This window comes from Astyanax mexicanus, chromosome 19 (assembly GCF_023375975.1).
Source record: "Astyanax mexicanus isolate ESR-SI-001 chromosome 19, AstMex3_surface, whole genome shotgun sequence".
Taxonomy (NCBI): Eukaryota; Metazoa; Chordata; class Actinopteri; order Characiformes; family Acestrorhamphidae; genus Astyanax; species Astyanax mexicanus.
The window spans coordinates 22855582-22880609 of NC_064426.1; the positions used below are offsets into that span (position 1 = coordinate 22855582).

At 39.7% G+C, this 25028-nt stretch overlaps 1 protein-coding gene across 2 annotated transcripts in view; it reads left to right on the plus strand.

Annotated features, from left to right (window-relative positions):
• Positions 1–2049: 2049 nt before the first annotated feature.
• plekhh3 (pleckstrin homology, MyTH4 and FERM domain containing H3) overlaps positions 2050–25028 on the plus strand; it is a 56971-nt gene continuing 33992 nt past the window's right edge. The window contains exon 1 of one of the 2 annotated variants that reach the window (XM_022667234.2): positions 2050–2690. In XM_022667234.2, coding sequence (XP_022522955.1) covers positions 2568–2690 — 123 coding nt within the window. In that variant the 5' untranslated portion in view covers positions 2050–2567. Of the gene's footprint in view, positions 2691–24884; positions 24971–25028 lie in introns of those variants that run through there. The other variant, XM_022667235.2, reaches the window with a different exon arrangement.

Below are 25028 nucleotides of genomic sequence, written 5' to 3' on the forward strand. Positions count from 1 at the left end.
CACACACACACACACACACCAGTTTTCTATAAGTTTGAGTCCATCTGCTTTCCATTCAAGCACAAAATCTGTTTCAAGGGACCATATTAACCCCCCACCCCCAACTCCCTTCCTCTCTCTCCTACTCTCTCTCTCTCCTTTACTCTTCTTCTCTCTCTCTCTCTCTCTCTCTCCTTTTCTCTCATTCCCATTCTCTTGCCTGTCATGCTGCTCTCATTTGCTCCCTCACCCCAAACTTCACACTCTCTTGTTAATGTAACTGCACACACACTCACACACACACAGGTTTCAGCACTCTGCAAATAAATAAACTTTACTTTTGGGTTCGGCACCCCACCCCAACCCCCTCAGGCGATGACGTCACTTTTGGGTCAGGGCCGAGGGCCATCATTTAGAGATTTTCCCAGAACACCCCAGGCCTGGTCCAGCATTTCACATGTGTCATGACAGATATAGTTACACAGCAGTGTAGATACACACAGATATAGAAGGTCTTGGAGAATGCTGCATGCTACTGCATTAAAGAACATGTGGAACCTGGTTGAGATGCATGAGAACTCACAGGTAGAAATGTGTAGACATTGTGTAATCTGAGTCATATTTGTTCACAGTAAAATCATGTAATATTATTTTACACCCCCAGAACACATGTTTAGTTTGATTTTGTATCTCTCTGCTTCTCAACAAATGCATGCGTCCACAAATGGACATTCAAAGCTCAATTTGTATTTACAGTACATGTGTAAATCTGTAGGGCAGCCAAGAGCCCTATCCGGACGCGATTAGTTTCTCAGGGGGACGTCTGTGAAAAATATTTTACACTTCTACTCGGTGATAAAACTCTTGCATCTGGACTGCAAAAGAAAAAACAATAGGACCAGTGAGTTTTTTGGCTTTCTCGGTCACGACATCGCACTGTCATGTAAAATATGATGGGTTTTGCACACAAAGCACGATGGCGGCATTTAAGGGCTCTAAAAGACACTGGAGCAGAGAAGAGACACTGACTTTTATTTCGGTTTGGGGTGAAACCAAATTTCAGCAACAATTCAAAAGTATAGTTCATTTGGAAACATATGAGCTGCTAATGCATCCCTTTCCCTTTATAAAGCTACCAGTCTTCTCACAATATGATGTTTTTTGTGGTTGGTGAAGAAGGCGACGTTTATACATGTATCAATGTGTGCATGTGAGGTGTTTCAGGGACAGATTTGTTCACATTACACACAGATACAGGTCACTTACATTTGTGAACGTGAACCATCAAGATAGCCGAATCCAATTTGAGCAAAATATTGAGTTTGCGCAATGTGGCTTCTAATGTGAACATAGCCTAAGCTTTTTAATATTTTTGCATTGTACATTTTAATATAACATTACATTATAACATTATTATTATGGATTTTAGAAAGAAATCTTCATTGCACTGTAGGCTCCTGTGGCACTGCATTTTCCCCCCTTAAATTACTTTTGTACTTTAAGTAGTTTTGAAACCAGACATTTTACACTTTTACTTGACTAAAAAACTTGAGTTGAAACCTCATCTTCTACAGAAGTATTTCAAAACCCTAGTATCTATACTTCTATCTGAGTAATGAATGTGAATACTTTTGACATATTTGTTGTTTTGGGATAGTAAGCCATTATTTTGCAATGTTAACTCATTATTTTGATATCCTTGCTCCTTTTTAAGGAGATGCAACATTTAAAGATGTTTTTTATTGTTTGTATATCTTTATCAGTTTATTTTGAAACAATTTCATATTATTCTGTCACTCTTACCTGTTATTTTACGAAAATGATTTTTTTTTTTTATTCCTTTTATTGTGAGAAACGGTTTCACACTAGAAACCTCAGACTGCTCCTTTAAGGCTCGGAAGACTTTTGCCCTTGTGGGCAACAGGGACGCTGCGCCAACATGGGGAGGCGGGGCTTCTCCATGGGCGTGAGGTTATTCAGCCAATCAGCTATCCGGGCCGAACACGTGGGGGACAGGCTCCGCCCCGCCTGAACTCCGAGCTTTCTCATGCTGCTGTTCAGAAGTGTTGAAGCGGGAGAGGAGCTGGAGGGACGGAGCCTGCGGAGTCTGCGCAGGAGAAACGCATTAATTACTAGTTTAATAATAATAATAATAATGGGGTCTGAACAGCTTCAGAGGGGAACAACAACAGAGGAGGAGGAGAAGTAGAAGACAGCAGGACTGTAGAGTGAAAACTGACCCTCAGCAGCTCTGGAGTTCAGGGATTACAGTGTTGGAGGATAATACGTAAAGGCAGCGTGAGACTGTAGCTCATTTTGGGCTTATTTTTGACACTTTTAGGATTTTTGCCGGGCTCTGCGGGCTCTCTTCGCAATGCTCTGGCCGCAGGTCCCCGGCTGGGGCAGTGCTCCGCGGCGCTGAGGCGTTAGTGAGGGAGTTAGTGAGCCGGCGCAGCGTCTGCGTTTGCCCCCCGGCGCCGTTTTCCTGCCCCCGCTTTTCCAGCAAGTCTCCCTCTGCTTCTTTCTCTCTAACTGTGGATACTTGGCAGCGTTAGCGGACAGGCGCTGCGGGCCACGCCGGGGTTTGAATGCCTCTGCACGGCGCTTGCTGGTTCCTGTGCTGCAGGCAGGGCTTCAGCTTGCTGGGACGGGAGCATGGAGAGAAGGAGGAGGAGGAGGAATCGTTCGAGTTGCGCAACAGCGCGCAGACGGTACGTGCATGCAAAACACACGCTGCCCTAACGCAGGCTGAGATACAGCTTTATGGAAAGTACTAGAAAAGTCCCGAATTTGTACTAAATTTGTCCTTTAGCAGCTGCAGCACCTCAGGATTCTCTTGAGTTTAGAGAGTGCTTCATAAAAATGCTCCAAATTTCAGTTTTTACACTGAAGTTTGACTTTAGTTTAATTTGATTTACCTTAGAATAGAGGCAGTAGCTTTAGTGCGTTATGATTAAATACAACTCTGGGAAAAAAATAGATCACCAATAAATGATGAGTTTATTTGATTTTACCAAAGTGAAAACATCTGGAATATAATCAATATGAATATGGATGATCACTGCTGAATTTATGCACCAGCAGTGGCATAAAGTTATCCAAAAGCAGTGTGTAAGACTGGTGGAGAAGAACATCCCAAGATGCATGAAAACTGTGATAAAAAACCAGGGTTATTTCACCAAATATTGATTTCGGAACTCTTAAAACTTTCTGAATAGGAACTTGTTTTCTTTGCATTATTTGAGATCTAAAAGCTCTGTATCTTTTTTGTTAGTTTTGCCAGTTCTCATTTTCTGCATATAAATGCTCTAAAAAAATCTTTTTTTTTCGATTTTGGGAGAAATGTTGTCTGTATTTTATTTTAAAAACAACGTTCACCTATAAATAGAATAATCTGAGAAATTGATTCAGAAACTGAAGTGGTCTCTTATTTTTTTCCAGAGTTGTAAATACATACATTGGATACTGGATTCATGATTATAACATGAAGGTAGAGCAGACACCTCTTGCTTAGATAGAGACAGCTTTGCACATTTTGGAATTATTTTCTCAGTCAGCTTTATGAGGTAGAGTCACCTGAAATGGCTTTCAGTTAACAGCTGTGCTGAATTTGTCAAGAGTAAATTACTCGAACTTCTTGCCCTCTTAATGTGTTTGAGAGCATCAGTTGTAAAGTTGTGAAGAGGTAGAGTTGGTATCCAGTGAATAGCCCTATTTGAGTAATGTTCTAATCAATATTATGGCAAGAACAAAAAAATGCAGTTACCTTCCTAAAGAACCCAAAACATATCAAGATCTTGAAAGTATTTTCAGTCGCAAGTATTTTCACTTTGCAGTCGCAAAGGCTGTGAAAAACATTATGATGAAACTGGCTCTCATCAGGACTGCCACAAGAAAAGAAGACCTCTCTTGAACAGGATAAGTTCATTAGAGTTACCAGCTTCAGAAACTCCAAATATAACAGCACCCCTGAGTATTTTGATTTGTTAGACACTTTTAAGTTACTACATAATTCCTTCATAATCTGGATGATTTTAGTATTAGTTTACAATGTAGATGTAATGAGATTGTGTCTCCAAACTTTTGAGGTACTGTACATGATGCATGCCAGATATATTATTACAATGGGATGCATATTTAACACATTGGATCAACTGTATGATCTGATAATGTAATGAACAAATCTGTGCAGATTCATTAGATTTACATGTGTAGATTGTAGTGTAGTCTAGGTTGACATGGGAAGGAAAAAAGCAAGCTTTGTGTAAGTGGTCAGACTTGAAATGAGACCAGCAGTTGGTTGAACCCATCCAGCTTTGCAAGACCAGTTTTGCTGGTGTGAGTAAAAGACCTGAGGAGAGAGAGAGAGAAAGAGAGAGAGAGAGAGAGAGCAAAATAGTGAGAAATATTAACATACCTTGTGGGCCCAGCTGCTCCATCCTGAAAGGGATTTACTTTGCATGGAGTTGCAGAAATTGAGCTTACTCTGCTCTGAAACATAAGCTTAGAATAACTCAGAACCATCCAGAAGGAAATGTATTGGAGTAGAAGCAAGATACGTTCTTCAAGATAAGTTCCTAATAGAACATCAATATATTCAGGTTTAAAATGAAATGAATGATACTGGACATATAATAAGATATTATCTGTCTCTAATAGATATATAAAGGGAAATGAGAGCAGTGTGACTTTTTCTGCTGACCCTTTGCTAAAAACAGCTAAAAAGTAGTATCCTGATGTGATAATTAGAGGTGGGTGATTTGGCACGATATTTAAGGGTACAATATTGTTCACAATATTAAAAAATATTGGCAATATTATTGCCTAAAATACGATATGACACACCCCCTAATACCGAAGCTCTCGAATGAGAGAGAGATCAGTGTCACAATAATGAGGACCTGCAACCAGTGGCCCTACTTCTTTCTGCATGCAAACACCACCTTAAGAGGTTGCCTTGAAGAAATAGACAATGGCCAGCTGCATCACCAATCCTATCATTGATTGCAAATGTGTGTTGTGGTTTATTGCAGGACACCATTAGGAACCTCTACAACTCAGTGCAGAGTTGTCTGGCACATTGTGTTGCTCATGCTTTACACACTACTTCTGTATGTGTAGCTCAGTACATAAGACCAAGTGTTGTCCATATAGTTCTGACATTTTTAACATTTATTGATCCTCCTGGTAACCATTCTTCTGATCATCACTGAAATCTGACTTTTTACACACTATGAACAGCAGAAAAGGAACTAATGTGGATTTAGATTAATTAACTCACAATGTCACACACTTCAATGTAATTGAAAGTACTATCATTTAAATATTAAAGAACCATCAGAAATGGACTGGAACAGATTTGAGGAAATGTGGCATTGAGGAAATGGAACTAGCTACTTCCCTGTTCTGTCTTTGACTTCTGCATGTAAATCAAGCGTAGTCAGGTTTCATCAGACAATAGAGAGATCACTTTAATGTCCCAGTTAGTTTTGTGAAAAATGTGGTAAGGTAACCCCGCCTGACCTGTTCTTAATAATGTTCCTCTGGTATTGTTTCTGTGCTGCTGACACAATCAGTGTACATGTACAGTACACTATACTTGCTACTGTGCTGAGAGATATAGATATAGGGCCTTCATAATATAGCAGTATAGGTTTTGTACATTGATTATATATAACTAGCATTAAATGAGTGACCTAATACATACAGCTCTGGAAAAAAGAGACCACTTCAGTTTATAGGTATATGTTTGAGTAAAATGAATATCTACGGACGTTTCTTCCAAATTCCAAATAAAAATATTGTCATTTAGAGCATTTATTGAAAGGAAATGAGAAATGGCTGAAATAACAAAACAGATGTATAGCTTTCAGACCTTAAATAATGCACAAAAAAACAAGTTCATATTCAAAAAGTTCAGAAATCAATATTTGGTGGAATAACCCTGTTTTTTTTTATCACAGTTTCCATGCATCTTGGCATGTTCTTCTTCTCCAGTCTCACACATTGCTTTTTTTCACAGTTCAGCTTATTTTTATAGCTTGTGATTATCCATCTTCCTCTTGATTATTTTCTCAGCGCTGTCTTCCAGTAGTATCCTATGTGTTTTTTTTATTGTGTTGTTACTCAGGTGTGTGTGTGTGTGTGTGTGTGTGTGGTTTGCATGTGTTTCTGCCTGTAGAACTGATGCAACCTTCCATGTCTTTGACTGCAGTAAGACATCAGTTACTCTTCTGGTGTAACTTCTTACAGAGACTTCTGACTTTTCTTCTGCTTTTCATCCAATCACTCTTCAGTGTGTTTACTCACTTAGTCCAGCCACACACACACACACACACACAGAGTGGTCACGTAAGGTCACGTAGCGGCCTACTGTATCTAAAGGATGATTGACTCTTAGAGGTCTAGCGGTATTGCTGCAGTTTTGCTGTTCTGTTATCATAAGGTATTATATCATTAGTTACGCAAGTAATTACATGGGATGCCCCATGATTGATATCACAAGATCATTAATATCACACTGATATTTGATAAGGAATTTATTATTGGCCCTGGGAATACTGCACTAAAATATCTGCATTTTACTGCATGTTAACCAAGATGTAGTTCCAATATCTAGATATTTCAGCAGATATAATTCCAAAACAAGTATCAGGCGTCATAGTCTGATAAATCTTACCATATTGTTGCTTCTTAAGAATTACAGTTTCTGTGAACAACCATAAACAACGACTTGATTTTATTAGATTTATATGTCATAAGTACAGACCAGCTTTGTTCACAAATCTGATGTTTTATTCAGGCTGTTCACTCTCTTTATAATGTGGGTGTGATGTCTGCGTTGGTGCTTAAGCACTCAACATGACACCAGATAACACGTCACAATTTTGTTTGGACATTTTGTTGACACTGATTATGTAAAAGTGGTCTAAATTGAAATGTCAAATTAATTGTGTTTTTATTCAATTCACTCATTCACACATATGGCAAAAAAGATCAAATTTGTGCCATTTCTACTTGCTGTGTGAATTTATGTAACCACAGTGTTATTGATGAAAATCACCAAAAGTTATCTTACTTTGTGCTTACTAATAGTTAGTATTCACCTTTTGGTGAATCTCCTTATATAAATAATATTTTTTATCTAATTTCCATCTAAACTGCAAGTGTGACATTATTTAACATCAAATTAGACCAATTACCTATGACTTAAAATAAGACCAATAGGGAACATACTTCGTAGAGCAGAGGAAATTGGAGATAATTAGCTTAGACTCTGAATACTCCTGTCTCTCTTAGTACTGCATGTAATAAGAACTTGGCATTATAAGTTATTTCACAATGTTCCCTTGGTAAAACTTCAGTCATTGATTTTCACTCAGCTGCTGAACAGCCAGACTGCATTACACATGCCTCCACTTTGCCATGGGGTTATTGGCATCACCAGGGGCAAATGCAGTTCAGCTCCACAAGGTCAGACTGTGAACACTGAATTAACTCCTTAAACTGCTGTGCTATAATTTAGTTATTAGCCTTAAGACCTGTCAAATTAGCTTAATTAATCTTAAAGCTAGGAGTAATTACAATGACTTTTAAAGGTGACATGTACATCTTTTTAAACGAGTTAGAACACTTCTATAGGCTAAACAAAACATGTTCATGATGTTCTTTGCACAAAATCCCTTTCACATAAAGAGATCTCACCAGATTTATTTTTACCAGTTTTAGTCCCTTTCAGAATGGGCTGTTTAAGGTGGTGCCAGGGTGGTTCCATACAGATTTCCTTATTGTGACATCAGAACATGGGAGCCATCCACATGACTCCAAAATCTTTCAAATGACTCACAGAAAACGAATGTATGTTTGTAATGTATGTTTTTTTTTTTTTAAGCAATAGAATACCAAATGGAAATACGAAAAGAATACTTTGCATAATATGTAATGTAATTTATTTCCCCCTATTCTTTCCTACTTCCTTCCTACTTCTCTATTTAGTATTTAGATGATTCTTCCTAAAAGCATTTAGCTAGCAATAGCTTAGAATCTAAAATGGATGGCGTACAAATCAACAATAATATAAAACAGTAGTGTAATACAGTTTCCTATCACTTCTATCTATTTATGTCTCATTTAATCAGTTGTACATGCATTACTGTTGAACTTCTATTTGTGGACATGTTCTTTAATAATGTTTGGATGTGCAAAATATAGTACAACACATGTTGCTTACTGGTATTGCTAACAAATTCTAAGCTATTATGAAGCTACCAATAATAACCTGGGACTTAAAAAGATGTGGTAAACTATAAAGTCTTCAGATCAGATAACTGTTGTTTGGAATTGCTTTTAAATATTATACAATCATCTGAATGCTGGACTTATAGCCTTATAGTCATGTTACCTCAGCCTTCGTGACTGCTTTTGTGCTCTGGAGTGTCAGCCTGGTGTAGCATGAATGTAGTTACTGATACTGCCTCAGCTAATGTGACTTTTGTGCACTGGAGTTTCAGCCTGTAGTATGAATGCAGTTAGTAACATTACCTCAGCTTTAAGACTGTGTTCATGAAGTATTAGCCAGCTTGTAGCATAAATGTAGTCATTTACCTTAGCTAATGTGACTACTTTTGTGCACTGGAGTGTTAATCTGAGGTAACAGACTATTAGCCGTTTGTGTGTTTGTCTTGATTGACTGCTTTTCTCAGCTCGTTATTATTGATTTAATGCTGTGCAGTGCGATGGGATGTGTTGTTTATGGTGTGTGTGGGCTTTTTAGTTCAATCAAATCATCATGATTATTTTTTAAACATAGAAAATTACAACCAAACTTCAGCTTCTTCACCTCTGTAGAAACTGACAAACCAAGGTTTTTATCTGTGTGTTCAGAGACAGACAGGAACATGCCTGTGCCTCCCTGCCTGTGCATGTAGAGATAGGTGCACACATAAGCACATTGTGCTTTCTAGGCCATGCACTAAAACTGTGCCCTATTTGATTGTACACCGCTGACCCAATCAATGAGTGTTGGCCTCAGGGCCTTTTAGGCCATTCCCTGATGGTTTGCTCTTTCTTCCCCCTACTTAACTCATTCTATCCTCTTATTTCCATTCTCCTTTACCTTCTCATTTCCTCCTCAATCCCTCACTCACTCGCATCATTATAGAACTGCCCCTCCCTCTTGTACAATATTCCTTTCTTATAGCACTTATAGTGTGTGTGTGTGAATCTGTGTGACAAGGGGGAGGGGGGGAATGATCTGGTCAATATGGTTGACCTCTTGGTTGAGATTGACTTTTTGCACACATTAAACAAAGTGGTTCTCAAATAAAGTTCTAAGTTTATGTTTAGAATTCCTTCCAAAACATTCCACTTTTCTCTCATCAGTCCACAGAAATGTGAAATGAACCTTTGTGTTATTTTTGTTTATCAGTGTTTTTTTTCCTTATCTCTTACTTATTATTTAATTACTGACCTTAACTGAGGCAAGTGAGACTTGCAGTTCTTTAGATGTTATTCTGGATACATTTGTGACCTCGTGGATGAGTTGTCCATGTCCTTTTTCAATAACTATTGAAAGGTTGCAAATGCAGGGTTTGAAAAGAATGACCAATAGATTGACAGATATACTTTATACTTGAATAGATATTGCTGTTACGTAAGAATAACAGCCCATCTGCATTGCTTTCTGCGTAGGCAGGTCTGTGTGGGTGTTTAATAGGCTAATGGAGTGTTCTCTCTCCTCTGTGTGAACAGGCAGTATATTATAGTTACAGCTCACTGTTCACTCCCTGCGGATGCGGCCGTTATTGATTATTGATATCTGGACTGCGTCAGCAAAACCTGGCTTCTTTCAAACACCGTATTGATCAGTAATGCTCTTCCGCCTGGACTAATGACCCCACCCCCGCCCACCTCACAGAAATGGGAGCTGTAATTCACTTCATCAACTATTCTCTTTGTTAGACTGTTGCACAGCTCAGAGCATGTGAGCCTTTGTTGTTCGCTTAGAAGAGGTACCATAAATGTGTAGCATAGGGTTTGGCATGTTTCTTACAGTTGGACCATCTCAAATTGTAAACTGTATTACTGGGAATTGGGTATTGTGTAATCTTTGCAACTAGCTGAGGTGGTCCTACGTAAAAGTGGCTTTCATAACACCTCACCCTGAATTACTTTTAAACAAAACATTATCACATACAGATTTCATTTTGCAAAGTTACGTTTGACTGAATGAAATCCTGCCCAAACATTTAGATGAGAACAGATGTTACGTTAAATTTAATGTTTTTTATTGTAATTGGTTCTGCTGCCCACTCACTAAGCTACCCTATGCTTAGACAGCTCAGACACAAATAATGTGTCAGTTGATATTAAAAACTTGTGTCTGAGAGAGTGAAGTTGCATGACTGATGTTTGACTTGACAGAAGCCAGCCAGCTTGGTTTTAGTAAAGCTAGCATAGTTAGCTGAGGCTCAAATCTCTCACCCTTTGAAGATCTTAATACCTGAGAGCAAAAGGTTGAGTAAAATGTTTTGAGGCACATCTTGCAGGCTTACACTTTCATTTGAACCAGGACATCACCAAATCACTGGGCCCCCATACTCTCAGCTCTATGGTTTTGCTCACAAACCAAAAACAATCAGATACAGTGTTAAGTTTGCAGCTGAATTTATTGTTTTTTTTCTGTGGCATCGTTTCTGTTGCCCACTTAGTAGTAGTTAGCCTTTTCTGAAGTACAGCGTTATACGGGAGTTTCAGTTTCATTCTCCAGGAGTATTAGCATTCGCCGCTAATCGCGTTGAGCGGCAGCTCTTCTGCCATTCAGAGGTGAGTGTTGTCGGCCTGTAGCTTGCTGCTGACCCCGGCTAGCACTGCTGGAGCAGCATTAACATTAGCCACTAACCTCGCTAAGCACTAGCTCTTTTGTTGTTCAGAGGCCAGTATTATTGGCCTGTAGCCTGTGTGTTTACCGTGTTAAAACAAGCTACGACGAATGAAAGGTTAGCTAATTTCGCACTGGTATACCATAATGCTCAGTGTTCCTCAGTGTAGCGCTGTCGGGCGGCATTAGCTAGCGCTAGCGGTTAGTTACTAATGCTAATGCTGCTGCAACCAGCTATAGTGGAAATCTAAAAAATCTAATCTTACTGTGAATAAAGGGAAGTGTTTTACTCCTCCAAATAAACAGTTTTCAGGAGACAAATCTGTGTAGATTAACATCCAGCACCCAAAAATGTTTTTTTGAGAATTACAAATTAGGTTTTGTTTACTTAACTTAACTTAGTTTTGTATGTGGTGGGATCTGCTGAATTAGAGGGAAAACATGGTGACACCCCTGTTCCTTACTATTGTTACATAATGAGCCTTATAATCCATTGTTTCTTATGTATGAAAATAGACCATAAAATAGATGTTTATTTATAGTGCACTTTATAATCCAGTGCGCCTTATAGTGCGAAAAATACAGTACAATTATATTGATGATCTGTATTAGAAATTAATATGAATTAAAATCTCAGTTACACTACAAGAAAAAAATATGGTCCAATTACTTGAGAATCTCCAGATCCAGCAGAAGCAGAACAGGGGCAGAAGTCTGGGAAAGCCCTGTCCGGAAACTTCCACTGACGTGTTTACATAAAGCCCTCCTCCACTCCATACACACACACACACACACTCTCCAACAGGTGGTCAGACCCCCACAGAGAGGGGTGTGTTTGTGGTGTGTGTATGCCTGTGTTTGCATTTGTGTGTCTGTGTCTCTGTGTGTGCGAGTGTGTGTTTGGACACTTCTCCTCCGCAGTGGCTGTAAACGGTTTCTGTGTCTGGCTGGGATGACCACAGCCAACTGTGCACACCAGTTCGCCCCCTAAAGACACACAGAACACACACTCTGACCTTTTCCCTACGTCAGTAGTGTAGCTGACTCTAACATGTATTTTACCTGTGAAAGCTAGGATGCTAATGTGGCTAAACGTCATGGAAGTTTATGTACATAGCCTTAGCACTGTGCTAAACCGCAAGCCTAAATAACCACATACACCCACAAAACTACTGAGTTTGAGGAATGGATTAGTTGATAATGCTAAAGATGCTAACAGTGACTAGCAGTAAAGACTAGCTTTTATTCCATTACTTTTGAAAACCTTTAGCAAAGGTTCCAGAAAGATTAGCCTGTAACGTTATGTTCTGAAAAGTGCATCATAATATGGTTTGCACCACAACGTTATTAGAATGTTATTTCTCACAAAATGTTTCTAGCTAAGCGAATACTAACTTTATGAAAACGTTAAAAGTAACGTTCCAAAAACTAAACATTTAAACACTGACGCATTTTCCATTGCAGCGGCGTTGCAAGAACATTTAAAATGTTAAATAAAAAAAACTGAGTACACCCAGAAAACTTGACAGATTAAACATTCTAAGAACGTTAACTGTAAATATTGTTTTTGTTGGAATAATTGTCTTTTCTTTTAGATTTTGAAGCATTAATGTGATGATTTAATATTTGATTGCATTCAGTGATGTGTGCTGGGTGATTTCCACAATTAATTTGGTTTATTTGACTTTCTAATAATATATTAATGTGATCTTTACAAAGGGGTAATTGAGATATTTGACATATCATTGACATATTTAGACATATTAGGACCTGCCACAGGGTATTTCTTAAGCCTAAAAAAACTATAAAATATTGTTTCTGTCAGGAAACCTGTAAAGAGCTCTTTTTTATGTAGCAGAAATTTTTAATAAATGGCACATTTTTGCTTAAATCAAATGTAAGGAGGATTTGTACACCTTGTTTAAAATAAAAGCTCCGTTGAAGGAAGCTGCTTGGTTTTCTTAAAAAATGGCTAAATTGAAATGTCGTTTTTATATTGTTCCATACTGAGTACATCAAGTTTTATTGCACTTGCACAGTCAATAGTTTGCATATTATATATTTGATAGCTCAAGATAGAGCTTTTGTTATGTAAGAACAAAAAGATCCTTATCAAGGATCACTCATAAATGTGATGAATATCAAGATTGACATGTTTTACAATATTACACAGCCCTAGCTAATTCAGCGACAAGAATGATAGTATGGTAAAGATTTTGGATAAGTAATATTTTGTCATACCTAGCTCATCCCCAAATTCCAGAAAACACAGTTCTAACATTCTGCAGCTCAATGCTGGGGTTTTTATATCCCTCTAACCCACACCTGGCATTAGGAATAATGCCTAAAGGTTCGCCTTTTGGTTTATCTGCTCTATTTTGTCTTTTTTATAGGTAGTACTTCTCTACAGGAACCTAGCTGTGTGGGTGTATGCGTGTGCACGTTTGCACATCTTTTTCAGCAATGTTTGCAACTTATTAAAGAAGCTGTATGTATTTATTACTTAGAAAGGGTATCCATTAAAATTAGGAATCTGTTACCTGGACAGAGATTAAGCCTAGTCTTTGACTACACAGGATTTTGGATGGCGATTCTTCATTAAAGGGAAAACTGTAAACATTGAGGGGACTAGGCTTAATCCCTGTCTGGGAAACCGACCTATAGGAATGATTTCTCTGCATAGCGATTAAACCAAGACCTGGACTATGTATCTCTTTTTTTCACAGTGCTGTTAAGTCCAGGATTAGGCTTAAAACTAATTAGGGAGATCAACACATAGTGTCTAAGTATATGTATTAATTGTATGGGTACTTGAAAGAACCATTTTTTTTATTCTAGAGGAGGACCATTAAACCTCTGTTGTTGCTACTTTCTTTCTCATTATTCTCATTATTTTTATGTTCTGTTTTTACATATTACACAATCCTGTTTTGTTTCAGATGTTCTGTGTGAGTGTGTATGTTCTGTGTGGAGATTTAACAGTGGTCCTGGGATGTCCCGCCCGCCCGCCACAGCTGTCGGGGTGAGGAACAGGGCATCCTGGGACAGAAGCACAAACTGGCGCAAATTTCTGGCACCAGGCTGATGTGGTTAATGTACAACGGCAGGATGGTGTAACGGCATTTAAACAGCCTCCAACACACACACACACACTGTACCTACCCTCCTCTACCAGCCAGACTGCTTTGCTATGCTGGCTTAAACTGAAGTTTCAAGTTCTGCGTCAAAGCAATGCGGGCAAAACAGACCAATTTTCCGACGTGTTTCCATGCAAGAAGGTTACATTTCTCTTTTTGTTTTTCCCCTCTTGTGTTTACACTTTTCGGGTCTTTTATTCCCAGCATTCATTCTTTTACTTAGGCCGATGAGGCATAATGACGCTTGAAAAACGGCTTGGATCAGAACAAACATGTTTAGTTAGGAAATCAGCCCAAACGGAAAAAGCGGGGTTTATTTTTATTCTGTTCTTCTGCAAGGGAAGGAGTAATGTTATGTTATGGCTGAAAGTAATCTGTAATGAAACTAATGAAAAAAGTGGGGGTTTGGTTAGCCTTTCTACCCCCCTTTCCACACACACACTCATATGTATACACACTCATGCGCACACACACACACACACATCTGCTCCAGAGGCCCGTGGTTGGCAGGGCAGAGGCATTTACGCCCGTTTACTCACCCTCTTCTCCAGGGAAACGGAGCGGAAGTGAGCCACGGCACGAAACCCATCCCAACATCTCCGGGCCGGATGAATCACTCCGTTCCTCGCTCCTCCAGTCCTGGACACTGCTGCCAGCATTCCGGCTCGCACGACATTCAGCCTTCAGCAGCTTCCTGCTCTTCCACACTTCCCCCTACAGTCCGGCAAGAAAACAGCAACAGCTTCAGCTTCGTATGTTTTTTTGTTATTTAACAGCACCTTTACTGGTGTAGGAAAACGCCTTCTTATCTTCTTTTAGTGAAGGTTAATGTGCGAAACCAAAAATCTGACACAATGTAAAGAACAACTGTCAGATGCATGTGAAGGAAGCCCTTGCTGTCAAAAAAGAAAAGAACCTATAAAAAAAAACAACAGGGTTAGATTTAAGATTCATTGATATAAAGCAAGTTGGTCCAGAACATCTGGTCTTTGTCCAAAGTGTTTTCTGGCAAACTTGAGTCAGCAGAGGCTCTTCTCTTTGCACATTTACAATAAAAATCAAACCTCTGCAGTCTCCGTCTGGTGGTGGTTGCTGTACTTCGAAGTCAGCTGTGGCTACAAGAGGTACCTGTAGATCCTATAATGCCTTTTAAGGATTGATAGAGACTTTTCTATGATTAACCTGTGGTCTCTTTTTTTTGGATGAACTTGGTAGGACAGCCTGTCATGCCATTTTGGCAATTGTTTTAAATTTGGTTTATACAGTATATACAGTCATGGCTGAAGGTAAAAGGACATGTTTTGTGTGTATTCGAACAACACAAACAAAATTGAATAGACAAATTTATTGGCACCCTATTTGTTTGCACATTTAAAAAAATGACTTAAATCGGTCACTTTCTAAAACCATCAACAAGGATCTTACACCTCTAATTTTGTACCACAAAATATTCTCAAACTTAAAACTATGTCTAGCATCTCAGGTTTCTTTTACACCACCATTTAACACGAAGCTGCCCTGAAAAAAGATTAGAGCGATCCTACTCAGATTCAATTGTCACAGGTTTTTAAGCAACATCTGGAAGCAATTCTGCAATTTTATAAAACACTTACATAGAATTTAATTATCAAAGTAATGGATGTATAAAGGACAAACTGTTAAAAAAAAACCCACAAAACAATATTTTCATCCCAATTAGGGCTGCACGACATTGAGAGGAAAAAATACTTTGCAATGCATTTTCTTTTTGTGTTTTCTATAAAATGCAAGAAAAAATATTAATATAATAATATAATATTGCATGCCCTACTATGTGACTATTGTGTATGCACACATTGTGGTAATGATGCTTGATGCTTAATGTACAATATATCGTACAGCTGTAACCCCAATGAAATCCACAAGCTCATTTAATAAATAATGGGGAAAAAATAAACTGATTTCACAGGACCCTCCTGGTATCATACAGACGCTAATACCTGGTATCAGGTCAGTGTCATCTCCACTGCTGTCCATTACTGAGTCATTGGTTTTCGACTGAGTTACCATTCATAGCTGAAAGCTCATCAGTGAGGGTGAGAGAAAAAAGCCTCATTCAGAAAGAAGCAGACAGCTAGAAGGTTTATGACACCACTCAGTCCTTCCTGCTGAGCCTGCCTGCCGTTTACTGCCTCTCTCCGCCCTGGTTAAACATTGACTGGCTCTTATTACACACACCCTGCTCCACTCCTTCACCGGCGCACACTCTTCCCTGCCTCTAATTCTCTTTAACTCTTTTCATCCTCAGCCTGCCATCTAACAGGGCCTTTATTCTCAGCACTATGAACTGTTATTTTCTGTGTGTGTATCCTAAACTTAGCAGACCTGGTTGTGAAATGTGGTGTGTGTGTGTGTGAGTGTGAGCTGTTAGAGGCCCTGCTGTTGACTTGGATAATGTTTCAGACTGAGTGCAAAACCTGCTGTAAGGCTTTCAGTGGCCTGGAGGTGCAGCTCCGAGCTGCGACCTGTGAGTGAGAGGAGATGTGATGATATGTTATCATTACAGTGATAAATTATATCTCAATCCACTCATTGAAGTGTATATTGTAAAGCAGCCACATGGATTATATAATTATGTAATATTGGATTAGATATATGGATTATATACAGTTTAAAAATTACCAAATTGAAAGCGTCTGGAATATAATCAAGAGGAAGATAAATGATCAAAAGTCTTCAAACCAAGCAGAACATAAATTTATCCAAAAGGAGTGTGTAAGACTGGTGGAGGAGAACATGCCAAGATGCATGAAAACTGTGATTAAAAACCAGTGTTATTCCACCAAATATTGGTTCCTGAATTCTTAAAGCTTTATGAATATGAACTTGTTTTCTTTGCGTTATTTGAGGTCTGAAAGCTCTGCCTCTTTTTTGTTATTTCAGCCATTTCTCATATTTTAATTTGGAATTTGGGAGAAATGTTGCCTGTGGCATTAACCTGCGATAAACATATTCTCCCACATTCTAAGTGCAATTACACATGCTCACCAGAGAGGTCTCTAAATCCCCCAAAATGTACAGACTGTTCTTTTAAGTGTAGTATGGAGCTGTGGCCCTCTGCACAGACCACAGTGAACAAGGTCCTGGATGTGCAGCTCTAAACCTGGAACCTATGATCCAGTTGGCCCAGTTGGGACTTGAAACCCTTTGAATGGCATGAGGGTGTAGATGTGCAGCTCTGAGCTGGGGCCTATGTATGATTCAATGTTAGCTATAGTATGGACAGTATGTAAAGCTCTAAAGAACTTATTCATGCAACTTCTGCATCTACAGTAAATAGGATATCCTAGATGTGCAGCTCTGAGATAGGGCCTATACATGGTCTTTAGTTAACTGTAGTGTGACTACACAGCTCTGAGGAATGGTCTTCTAAATGGCCCACTATGAACTTGGTCCAAGATGTGCAGACCTCTTGCGTGACCCGTAATGAACATGGTCCTGGTGGTGGAGCACTAAGCTGGAGCCTATGTATGGCCTTTAGTTAGCTATAGTGGGAATGCACAGTTCTGAGCAGCACTGGTATATGGATGCACAGCTTTGCTCCATGCCCTACTGCATATTCCTCACAGAAGTGAGTCCTGGATGTGCAGCTCTTAGCTGGGACACTTGGCATGACCATTTATGAATGTGGTCCTGGGTGTGAAGCCTCTGAGTGATCCTATCCATGGCCTAGTAGTTAGAAGGCCTATAGTTGGCTACGGTATGATTGCACACAAATGTGAACTATGTTCCTCTGCATTACACACAGTAAACTGTGTCCTAGATGTGCAGCTCTGAGCCGGGGCCTGTGCACAATCCATAGTTAGCTCTTTTGTGTATGTTCAACATGAACCTACACCCTACTGCATAACACACGATGAACAGAGTCCTAGATGTGCAGCTCTGAGTTGGGGCCCCTACGTGACCCATAGTTAGCTCTGAACTTTATTCTGCTACATATCTCACAGTGAACAGGGTCCTAGATGTGCAGCCCTGAGCTCTGACCTTCTGCAAAGCTTACAATAAACACTGTTCTTGTTGTGCAGCTTTGAGCTGGGGCCTCTACATAGTCCATAGCTAGAGCTCTTGTGGATGCACAGCTCTGAGCTATGTTCTACTACATAGCCAACAGTGAACTGGAAACTACATGTGCAGCTCTGTGCTGGGCCCAATGCATAACCCATAGTTAACTACGCACATGGTGCTAGACGTGAGCTGAGACCTCTGCATCATTGTGTAGCCCTGAACCATGTTCTTCTGCATAGCCCATAATAAATAGGGTACTAGGTGTGCAGCTTTGAGCTGGGGCCTTTGCATGAGCCTTAGTTAGCTTTGAACAGGCTGCTAGATGTGCAGCTCTGAGATAGGACCTTTTGCATGACCTATAATGAACATGGTCCTGCATGGTCCAGCTCTGAGCTGGGGCCCATTCCACGTCCATAGTTGTGTAGCTCTGAGCTATGTTAGCTTACAGTGCATAGCTTAGCTTACAGTGAGCTGTGTCCTATGTATGCAGCTCTGATCTGGGACCCTTTGCACGATGAATAATGAACATGGTCCTAGTTGTGCAGCTCTGAACTGGGTCCTCTAAATGGCCCCCCTCATATGTGAGGATATTGCACTCAGGGAATGGGGGAGGGGGAGCTTTTGGCTTACTACTTAACCTCCTGACCCCTGGCAGCCCCTGGTTCAGCACAGAATGTTCTGTGTGTGTATATGTATGCATGTGTTGCAGGGGTGTACCTGCCACGGTCCAGAAACGTGATACACACTTTCGTTCACACACACAGAGACACACACACACACACACACACAAATAAACACAGGTTCTGTCCCAAGTATATATAAGCCCAGATAGATTTGTGAATAACTTGTATATAGAAGTGTTAAGTGTTCAACAACTGAGTGCACGTTTCCGGTCATGCATGTTCAAGAGTGTGTGTGTGTAGGAGGTGAGGGGATAGAGGGTAGGGTTACAGTAATGTGAAGGAGGCAGTAAGGAGGCAGTGAGTCAGTTTATGCCTTGATCGATTCTGATTAAGCTTCTTGCTGGTCACTAGGCCAAATGGCACAGCAGCATAGCATTTAGTACCGGGAAACCACTGCTGCCAGGCCGTGTGTGTGTGTGTGTGTGGTTTTAGAAGGTCAGACGGTCAGTATAAAATGGAGAACTGTGGGGATACAGCTTTTTAAGAAGCATCTCCTCTGTAATTTTCCAGGAAATCACCTTCAGCTTAATCATCACAGTGGTGGAGACTAAAACTGGCTTTGCCCTAAATGCACTGTGTGTGTATCTCTGTGTGCATGTGTGTGAGTGTGTGTTCACATATGTTTCTGCTGCCTCTTGTCTCTGTTGTCTCTATTTTCTCACTATCTTTGTCTGTCTATCTTATAGTGTCCCTCTGTCCCTGTTTCTTTGTCTTCCTATTTGTCTGTCTCTCTATTTTATATTTCTCTCTTTCTCTCTTGTTTTTCATCTGTCTGTCTGTCTGTCTGTATTAATGTTCTCTCTTGCTGTCTACATCTATGTATCTGAATGTCTTTCTGTCTGTCTCATTTTTTAATTATTATATCTCTTTTTTTATTCTCTCATTGTATGTCTGTCTGGCGTATAATTATCTGTCTCTGTCTTTATTGGTCTAAGAATCTTATAATTTTAATCTCTCTTTTGTAAACTGTTTGTCTGTCTGCATGTCTTATGTTTTTCTCTGTCTATCTGTAACTCTGTCTGTCTGTCTTATAATACCCATCTTTCTCTGTCTGTCTGTCTATGTAGCTTATTATTTGTGTCTCTTTTCTTGTTACCTGTTTGTCTGTCTGCATGTCTTGTAGTGTTAGGCAGTTTATCGGTTCTTACGGTTTACCGGAGGGGAAATTAAAACGGGTATGCATTTTTCAACTACCGCCATACTGCTAGAGGCGCTGCGGAGCACAGCATAGAACAGCACAAGCAAAGAATACAAGTCGTTAGCCATTTAGCATAAGCTTATACACTGGAGTGACGGTAGCTCAGCTTTTTAGAGTCAAACGCTCTGTCCTCCCTGTTGAAACATGAAAACAGCACTTTATCTGAGGAGCTCCTGCTGCTGTTCCTTGCAATATGAGTGTTTTTATCAGAGTAAATTAGAAAAACAAAGTAAACCCAATAGTAATCAAAGCCTTAATGTTTTATATTACATCTACTCCTAAAAGTACAGTAAGTCACAAACCTAAATAAAAGCCCAGTTGTGCAAAATAAATAAATAAATACAAATACTGTGATATAGAGTAAAACAATCATAATCTTATAAAAAACTGTGGTATACATTTTAGGTCATACTGCCCAGCACTAATATCTTGTCATTATGTTTATCTGTCTCTCACTATCGGTCAGTCTTTCAATGTATCTTATAATCTATAGTCATGCAATGTGATGTCACACACGCAATGAGTTTAGGGATAGTTTAGTGTGGTATTTGTGGTGAACAATGTAATCACAAGTGGTTTCTGTTCCTCACCTGAGAGTGTGCTTGTTTTTGAAACCAGCACTAACAGGAAACCCCCAGATTATCTGAAACTCTTTATTGTCTACACTTGTTGGTAAGTGTGCGTTTTTTGCTTTGTCAGAATGTGTGTGACAGTGAATACAGGAATACAGTCTCTAATCTTTAGGCCAGGGATCGGCAATTAAGTTTGGCCACGGGCCAGATATTTTCCAAGCCATATTCTTTTTTGGAAAATAAGGTGCAATGGGATGAAGTGCTACAGACTCATAGCTCTCCAGCCCAGAGGGATGTTGAACCCAGTTGCAGAACAGTTGAATTCAAAGCATGTAAACCCAAGAAAAAATAGGATCGAACCTGTGTCAGGGTTGCGATCCAATACACTACCACTGCCTTGGCTAGTGAATTGGGACATGGCCGGGAAAAATCGCCCTTAAAAGGAGATAGGGAGCCCAAGAACGTGCGCAAAAACGATAATGGGCAGAAACTAATGTCGCGCAGAGCGCGACAGAGAGACAGGGGGGAATGTAAAAAAAAGCTCACCAGAAGCAATGAAGCTATCGTTTCGCCTATTGCCTGTTGCCTACCCCTGCCTTAGACTGGACTGTAGAGATTTAGGCCTTAACAAGGTTAACAGGGTCTCGTAGTCTGACTCAGCTGTGGAGGAATCAGGAACACAGAGAAATGTCGGGAGTGTAAAGATCCCTGGACCGAGACTTCCCTTCACCACTGGCCACTAAATCTAAGAGCAAATGCTTCAGGCTTGCGGTTAGTCCTATAAGCTGCTTCAAAGCATTTCCAGGTCATACCGTTTGACCTCAGCAGAGCCCCAGCTGCGGTCAGGAGCGCTCTCTTTCCTTCCTCCTGCTCACTTTAAAGTGAGGAAATGGGAATGGAGGAATGTGCTGAAGAATCCTGACATCCGCACCTCACTATTCTATAGTCACTGCCACCCTGTAAGCTATCTGTTCTGACATCAACCACCACCGGATTACTCATACCTGCAGGCATAGAATATCTTTGTAGACTTGAAGGTTTGGCCCCACATTAGAGATGCACAGTTTTTTCCCTCATTTCACATAGTTCATAGTGTTAACTGCAGGCCTGAACCATCACATAGCTTGAACCATGTTCATGTATATCTAATCTAATTTGTTTGTGGTTTCTGACACTGTATAATACATCATTATCTACAATCATTGATTAATATTAATATTAGCAATGTCTGGAAAACTCAATGCTATACATAGAAGCAGCGAATTGAGCCAGAGCTTTATGTCTGATCCACATTAGAGGATAATTGGATGAGTTCTGAGGCTGATTTGCTCCTTCCAATAAAAGTCTTACCATTTGAGGTTGTCTGAACGTTTTTATCATCCCAGCAGGTTGCATTTTGTTTGTGGTATTAAAAATGTCATTAATTTTTAACGCCAATAATTTGAGTAGCCCAATATTCAGTATATCCCTAGCCTATAAATACATTTTTAGACCTCCAATCTTCTCTCAGTGCAGTTGTATCACCCCTTAATCAGACTGCAGCAGATTAAATGGATCAATGTCTTATTAATTTGGTGATTCTGTCTATCGTCAGTCTTCAAAATGCTTAACTGTGACCTCAGGACAGAATTTAGTATGCCCTCGGTATTTAAAGGGAAAACTTGAAAATGAGCTGTTTCATGTAGTTTCAACTTCCTCTCTACAGCTCCATCTAAACAGAGGAAGTTTATGAGAACGAAACTGGTGATGATATATCAGGTGAAACACAGTGGTGCTCATTATTCTGGGAAGCTTTAGAGAAAATAAACGTAGAGTATGTGGTAATTAAGAGGTCGCACCAGGAGACAGGAGTCTCGAGACTAAGCAGCAGATTTGATTAGTTAGATTAGACCGGACTCTGAGTTCTGAATTACTGGTTTGGATGAATGGAGCTCTTTAGAGTTTGTTTTAATTGCTTGGGCTGGGAAACATTGACAGGTCTGAATAGAGTTTTTTGAGACTTGAGGTGAAGACCTGAAGTGAAACTTCTCCTGATTTTCTGTGGGAGAACAATAGAGGGGTTTTCTGCTCTTTCTGGAAAGGTTATGACGTGTCCCTGTCCCTTTAATCTCAGAATACAATAGGAGGGACTTTCTAGACAGAAATTTGGGTTTGATTAGTCAAAGCAAATCATGGTTTTAGCTGAACGCAAGTTTTTCTAGGGAAGCAGAGAAGAATAGCAAACCCTGATCAGCAATAGCATTACACATTACATAACCTTGATAATCGTCATCTACAGTGGCATCTGTTAAGGGGTTAGGGTGGATTAGGGCTGCAACAATTAGTGGACATAATAAACAATGTTGATTGTAAAAATGTGTAGACTTCTGTATTTGTTCATTTGTAACTGGAACATACTAGACAAAGTGCTGGGGACAGAAACACAATAGAGGAGGGGTAAGGGCTGTTGTCACACACTCAACTTGGTCATCAAAAGTGACCAAATGCAACATATTACACATACTCACTAAATATCAAAACATTCCTTATTTAAATGTCTTCTGTGCATTTAAAGCATATTTAAATCCCATATACTGCTGTAAAGATGCTCCTTTTAGTGCATCTTTACATATTAGGCAGCAAGTCCGTTATTAGAGTCAAATCAAGCACTTACCCATGCAGTCAGCCTTTATAAGCATTCATGAGAGAATGGGTGGTTCAAAATAGCTCTGTGTGTTCCATTCCATTACATTACATTACATTTCATTTGGCAGACGCTTTTGTCCAAAGCGACTTACAATAATGAAGTGCAAAAGTAATAAGAATTTAGATAACCCATTTTTAGATAGGGCTTAAAGGAGGTCGAAGGGAAATAAAGGGATAGAGAAGTGAAGGAGGGGAAGAAGGAAATGGGGTTAGAATTAGTGTGTTAGAGGTGTTAGGAGAGTAAGTGCTCTTTGAAGAGCTCTGTCTTCAGGAGTCTCTTAAAGATAGCGAGAGATTCTCCTGATCTGGTAGTGGAGGGTAGTTTGTTCCACCATTGGGGAACTCTGTATGAGAACAGTCTGGATTGCTTTGTGTGAGTGTTTGGCAAAGCGAGGCGACGTTCATTGGAGGAGCGCAGTGGCCGGGAGGTAGTGTAAGCCTTCAGGAGTGAGTGCAGGTAGGAAGGAGCCTGGTCTGTCATCACCTTGTAGGCGATTTCATCACCTTGTAGGCGATGTGTTCCAGCATCGTACTGTAATAAAATGGCAACATTACTTCTCAGTTACAAGTCAGTTTGTGCAATTTTGTCCTCCTATATACAGTATTCTTTCATCCATGAGTGGAATTATTGAACAGTGGAAGATATTTAATCATCACAGCAACTCAGCCACAAAGTAACAGATCACCTAAAGTTACAGAACGTAGGAGTAGGAGTAGAATGCCGAAGTCAAAGTCAATGCTCTGCTGATTCAATAACTAAAGAGCTCCAAACTACTGTAAGTGCTATTGTAGCTGCAAAGCTCGACGGACTACACACAAATGTCTGTGAATTTAGAATGGTGTGTCCTACCAGCTCCTGTAGGTGTAATAAAGTGTCCATAAAGTTTACCCTCTTCTGGCCATGAAAGTATTATATAAACTAATTGCGAAGAGCAGGTTTCTTAAGTTAAACTGATAGACATCTGATTTGATTAGGTTAGGCCACATTGTGTGTAGTGTGTCAGAAGCTTTGTAGCATTGAGAAGATTAGGAAATGTTCTCTGAGGACATTTGAGGTGAGGACTACTCAGCCTGGAGGGGAAAAACTCTTAATTTCCCATCACAGAGCACCTGGTAATTTTTTTTTTTTTTATGCTCTACATGTTCCGTTTTGTTGGTTACAGCAGCAGACAGTCTTACTGCTCACCATCTTTGATCAATGAGAAATAAAGAAACTTAATGCTAGTTTGATTGAGCACCGTGTGCAATTTTTAGCAGACATATTATAGACACATTATCTATCCGTTTTTTTTTTTGTTTGTTTAAGTGTGCTGACTTAAGAAGAGTAGAAAGCACAGTGAGCAGAGAAACTGAAAGAATGGACATGTAAAGGGCTATGGAGCATCTAGTTTACAGGCAAAAAAATGATAAATGTGTCTAAATGTGTGTTTGTTCATTTTGTCCGAAGAATTCATATTTGGTGCGAAAGTGCCTTTAGATCAGGAAACGTGCTATAAAGACACCAGAGCTGTTAAGGCATTTATTTATTATTTTTTGGATTTTAAAATCATGAAGTAAGGACTTTCTCTGCTCTTGTGTGGGGGGGTTATTCTACTAGGGGTTTTCTGCTTTCACTGGAATCCCTACTTCCTTTTTACTGCTTATTTCACATAAGTGTGAAGTGTGCGGTGTACAAAAGCAGGCTCTTCCTTTACTAATACGTCAGACCTCGCACGTCTATGTAGAGTATGTTCAGACATACAGTATTGGTTTGTTAGACCAGGAGATATACTCTCGGATGAACACAGATTATGGTGAGTGACAATGAGGCCTGGTGTTAACTTGCTTTTTTTTAATAACATTAACATTATA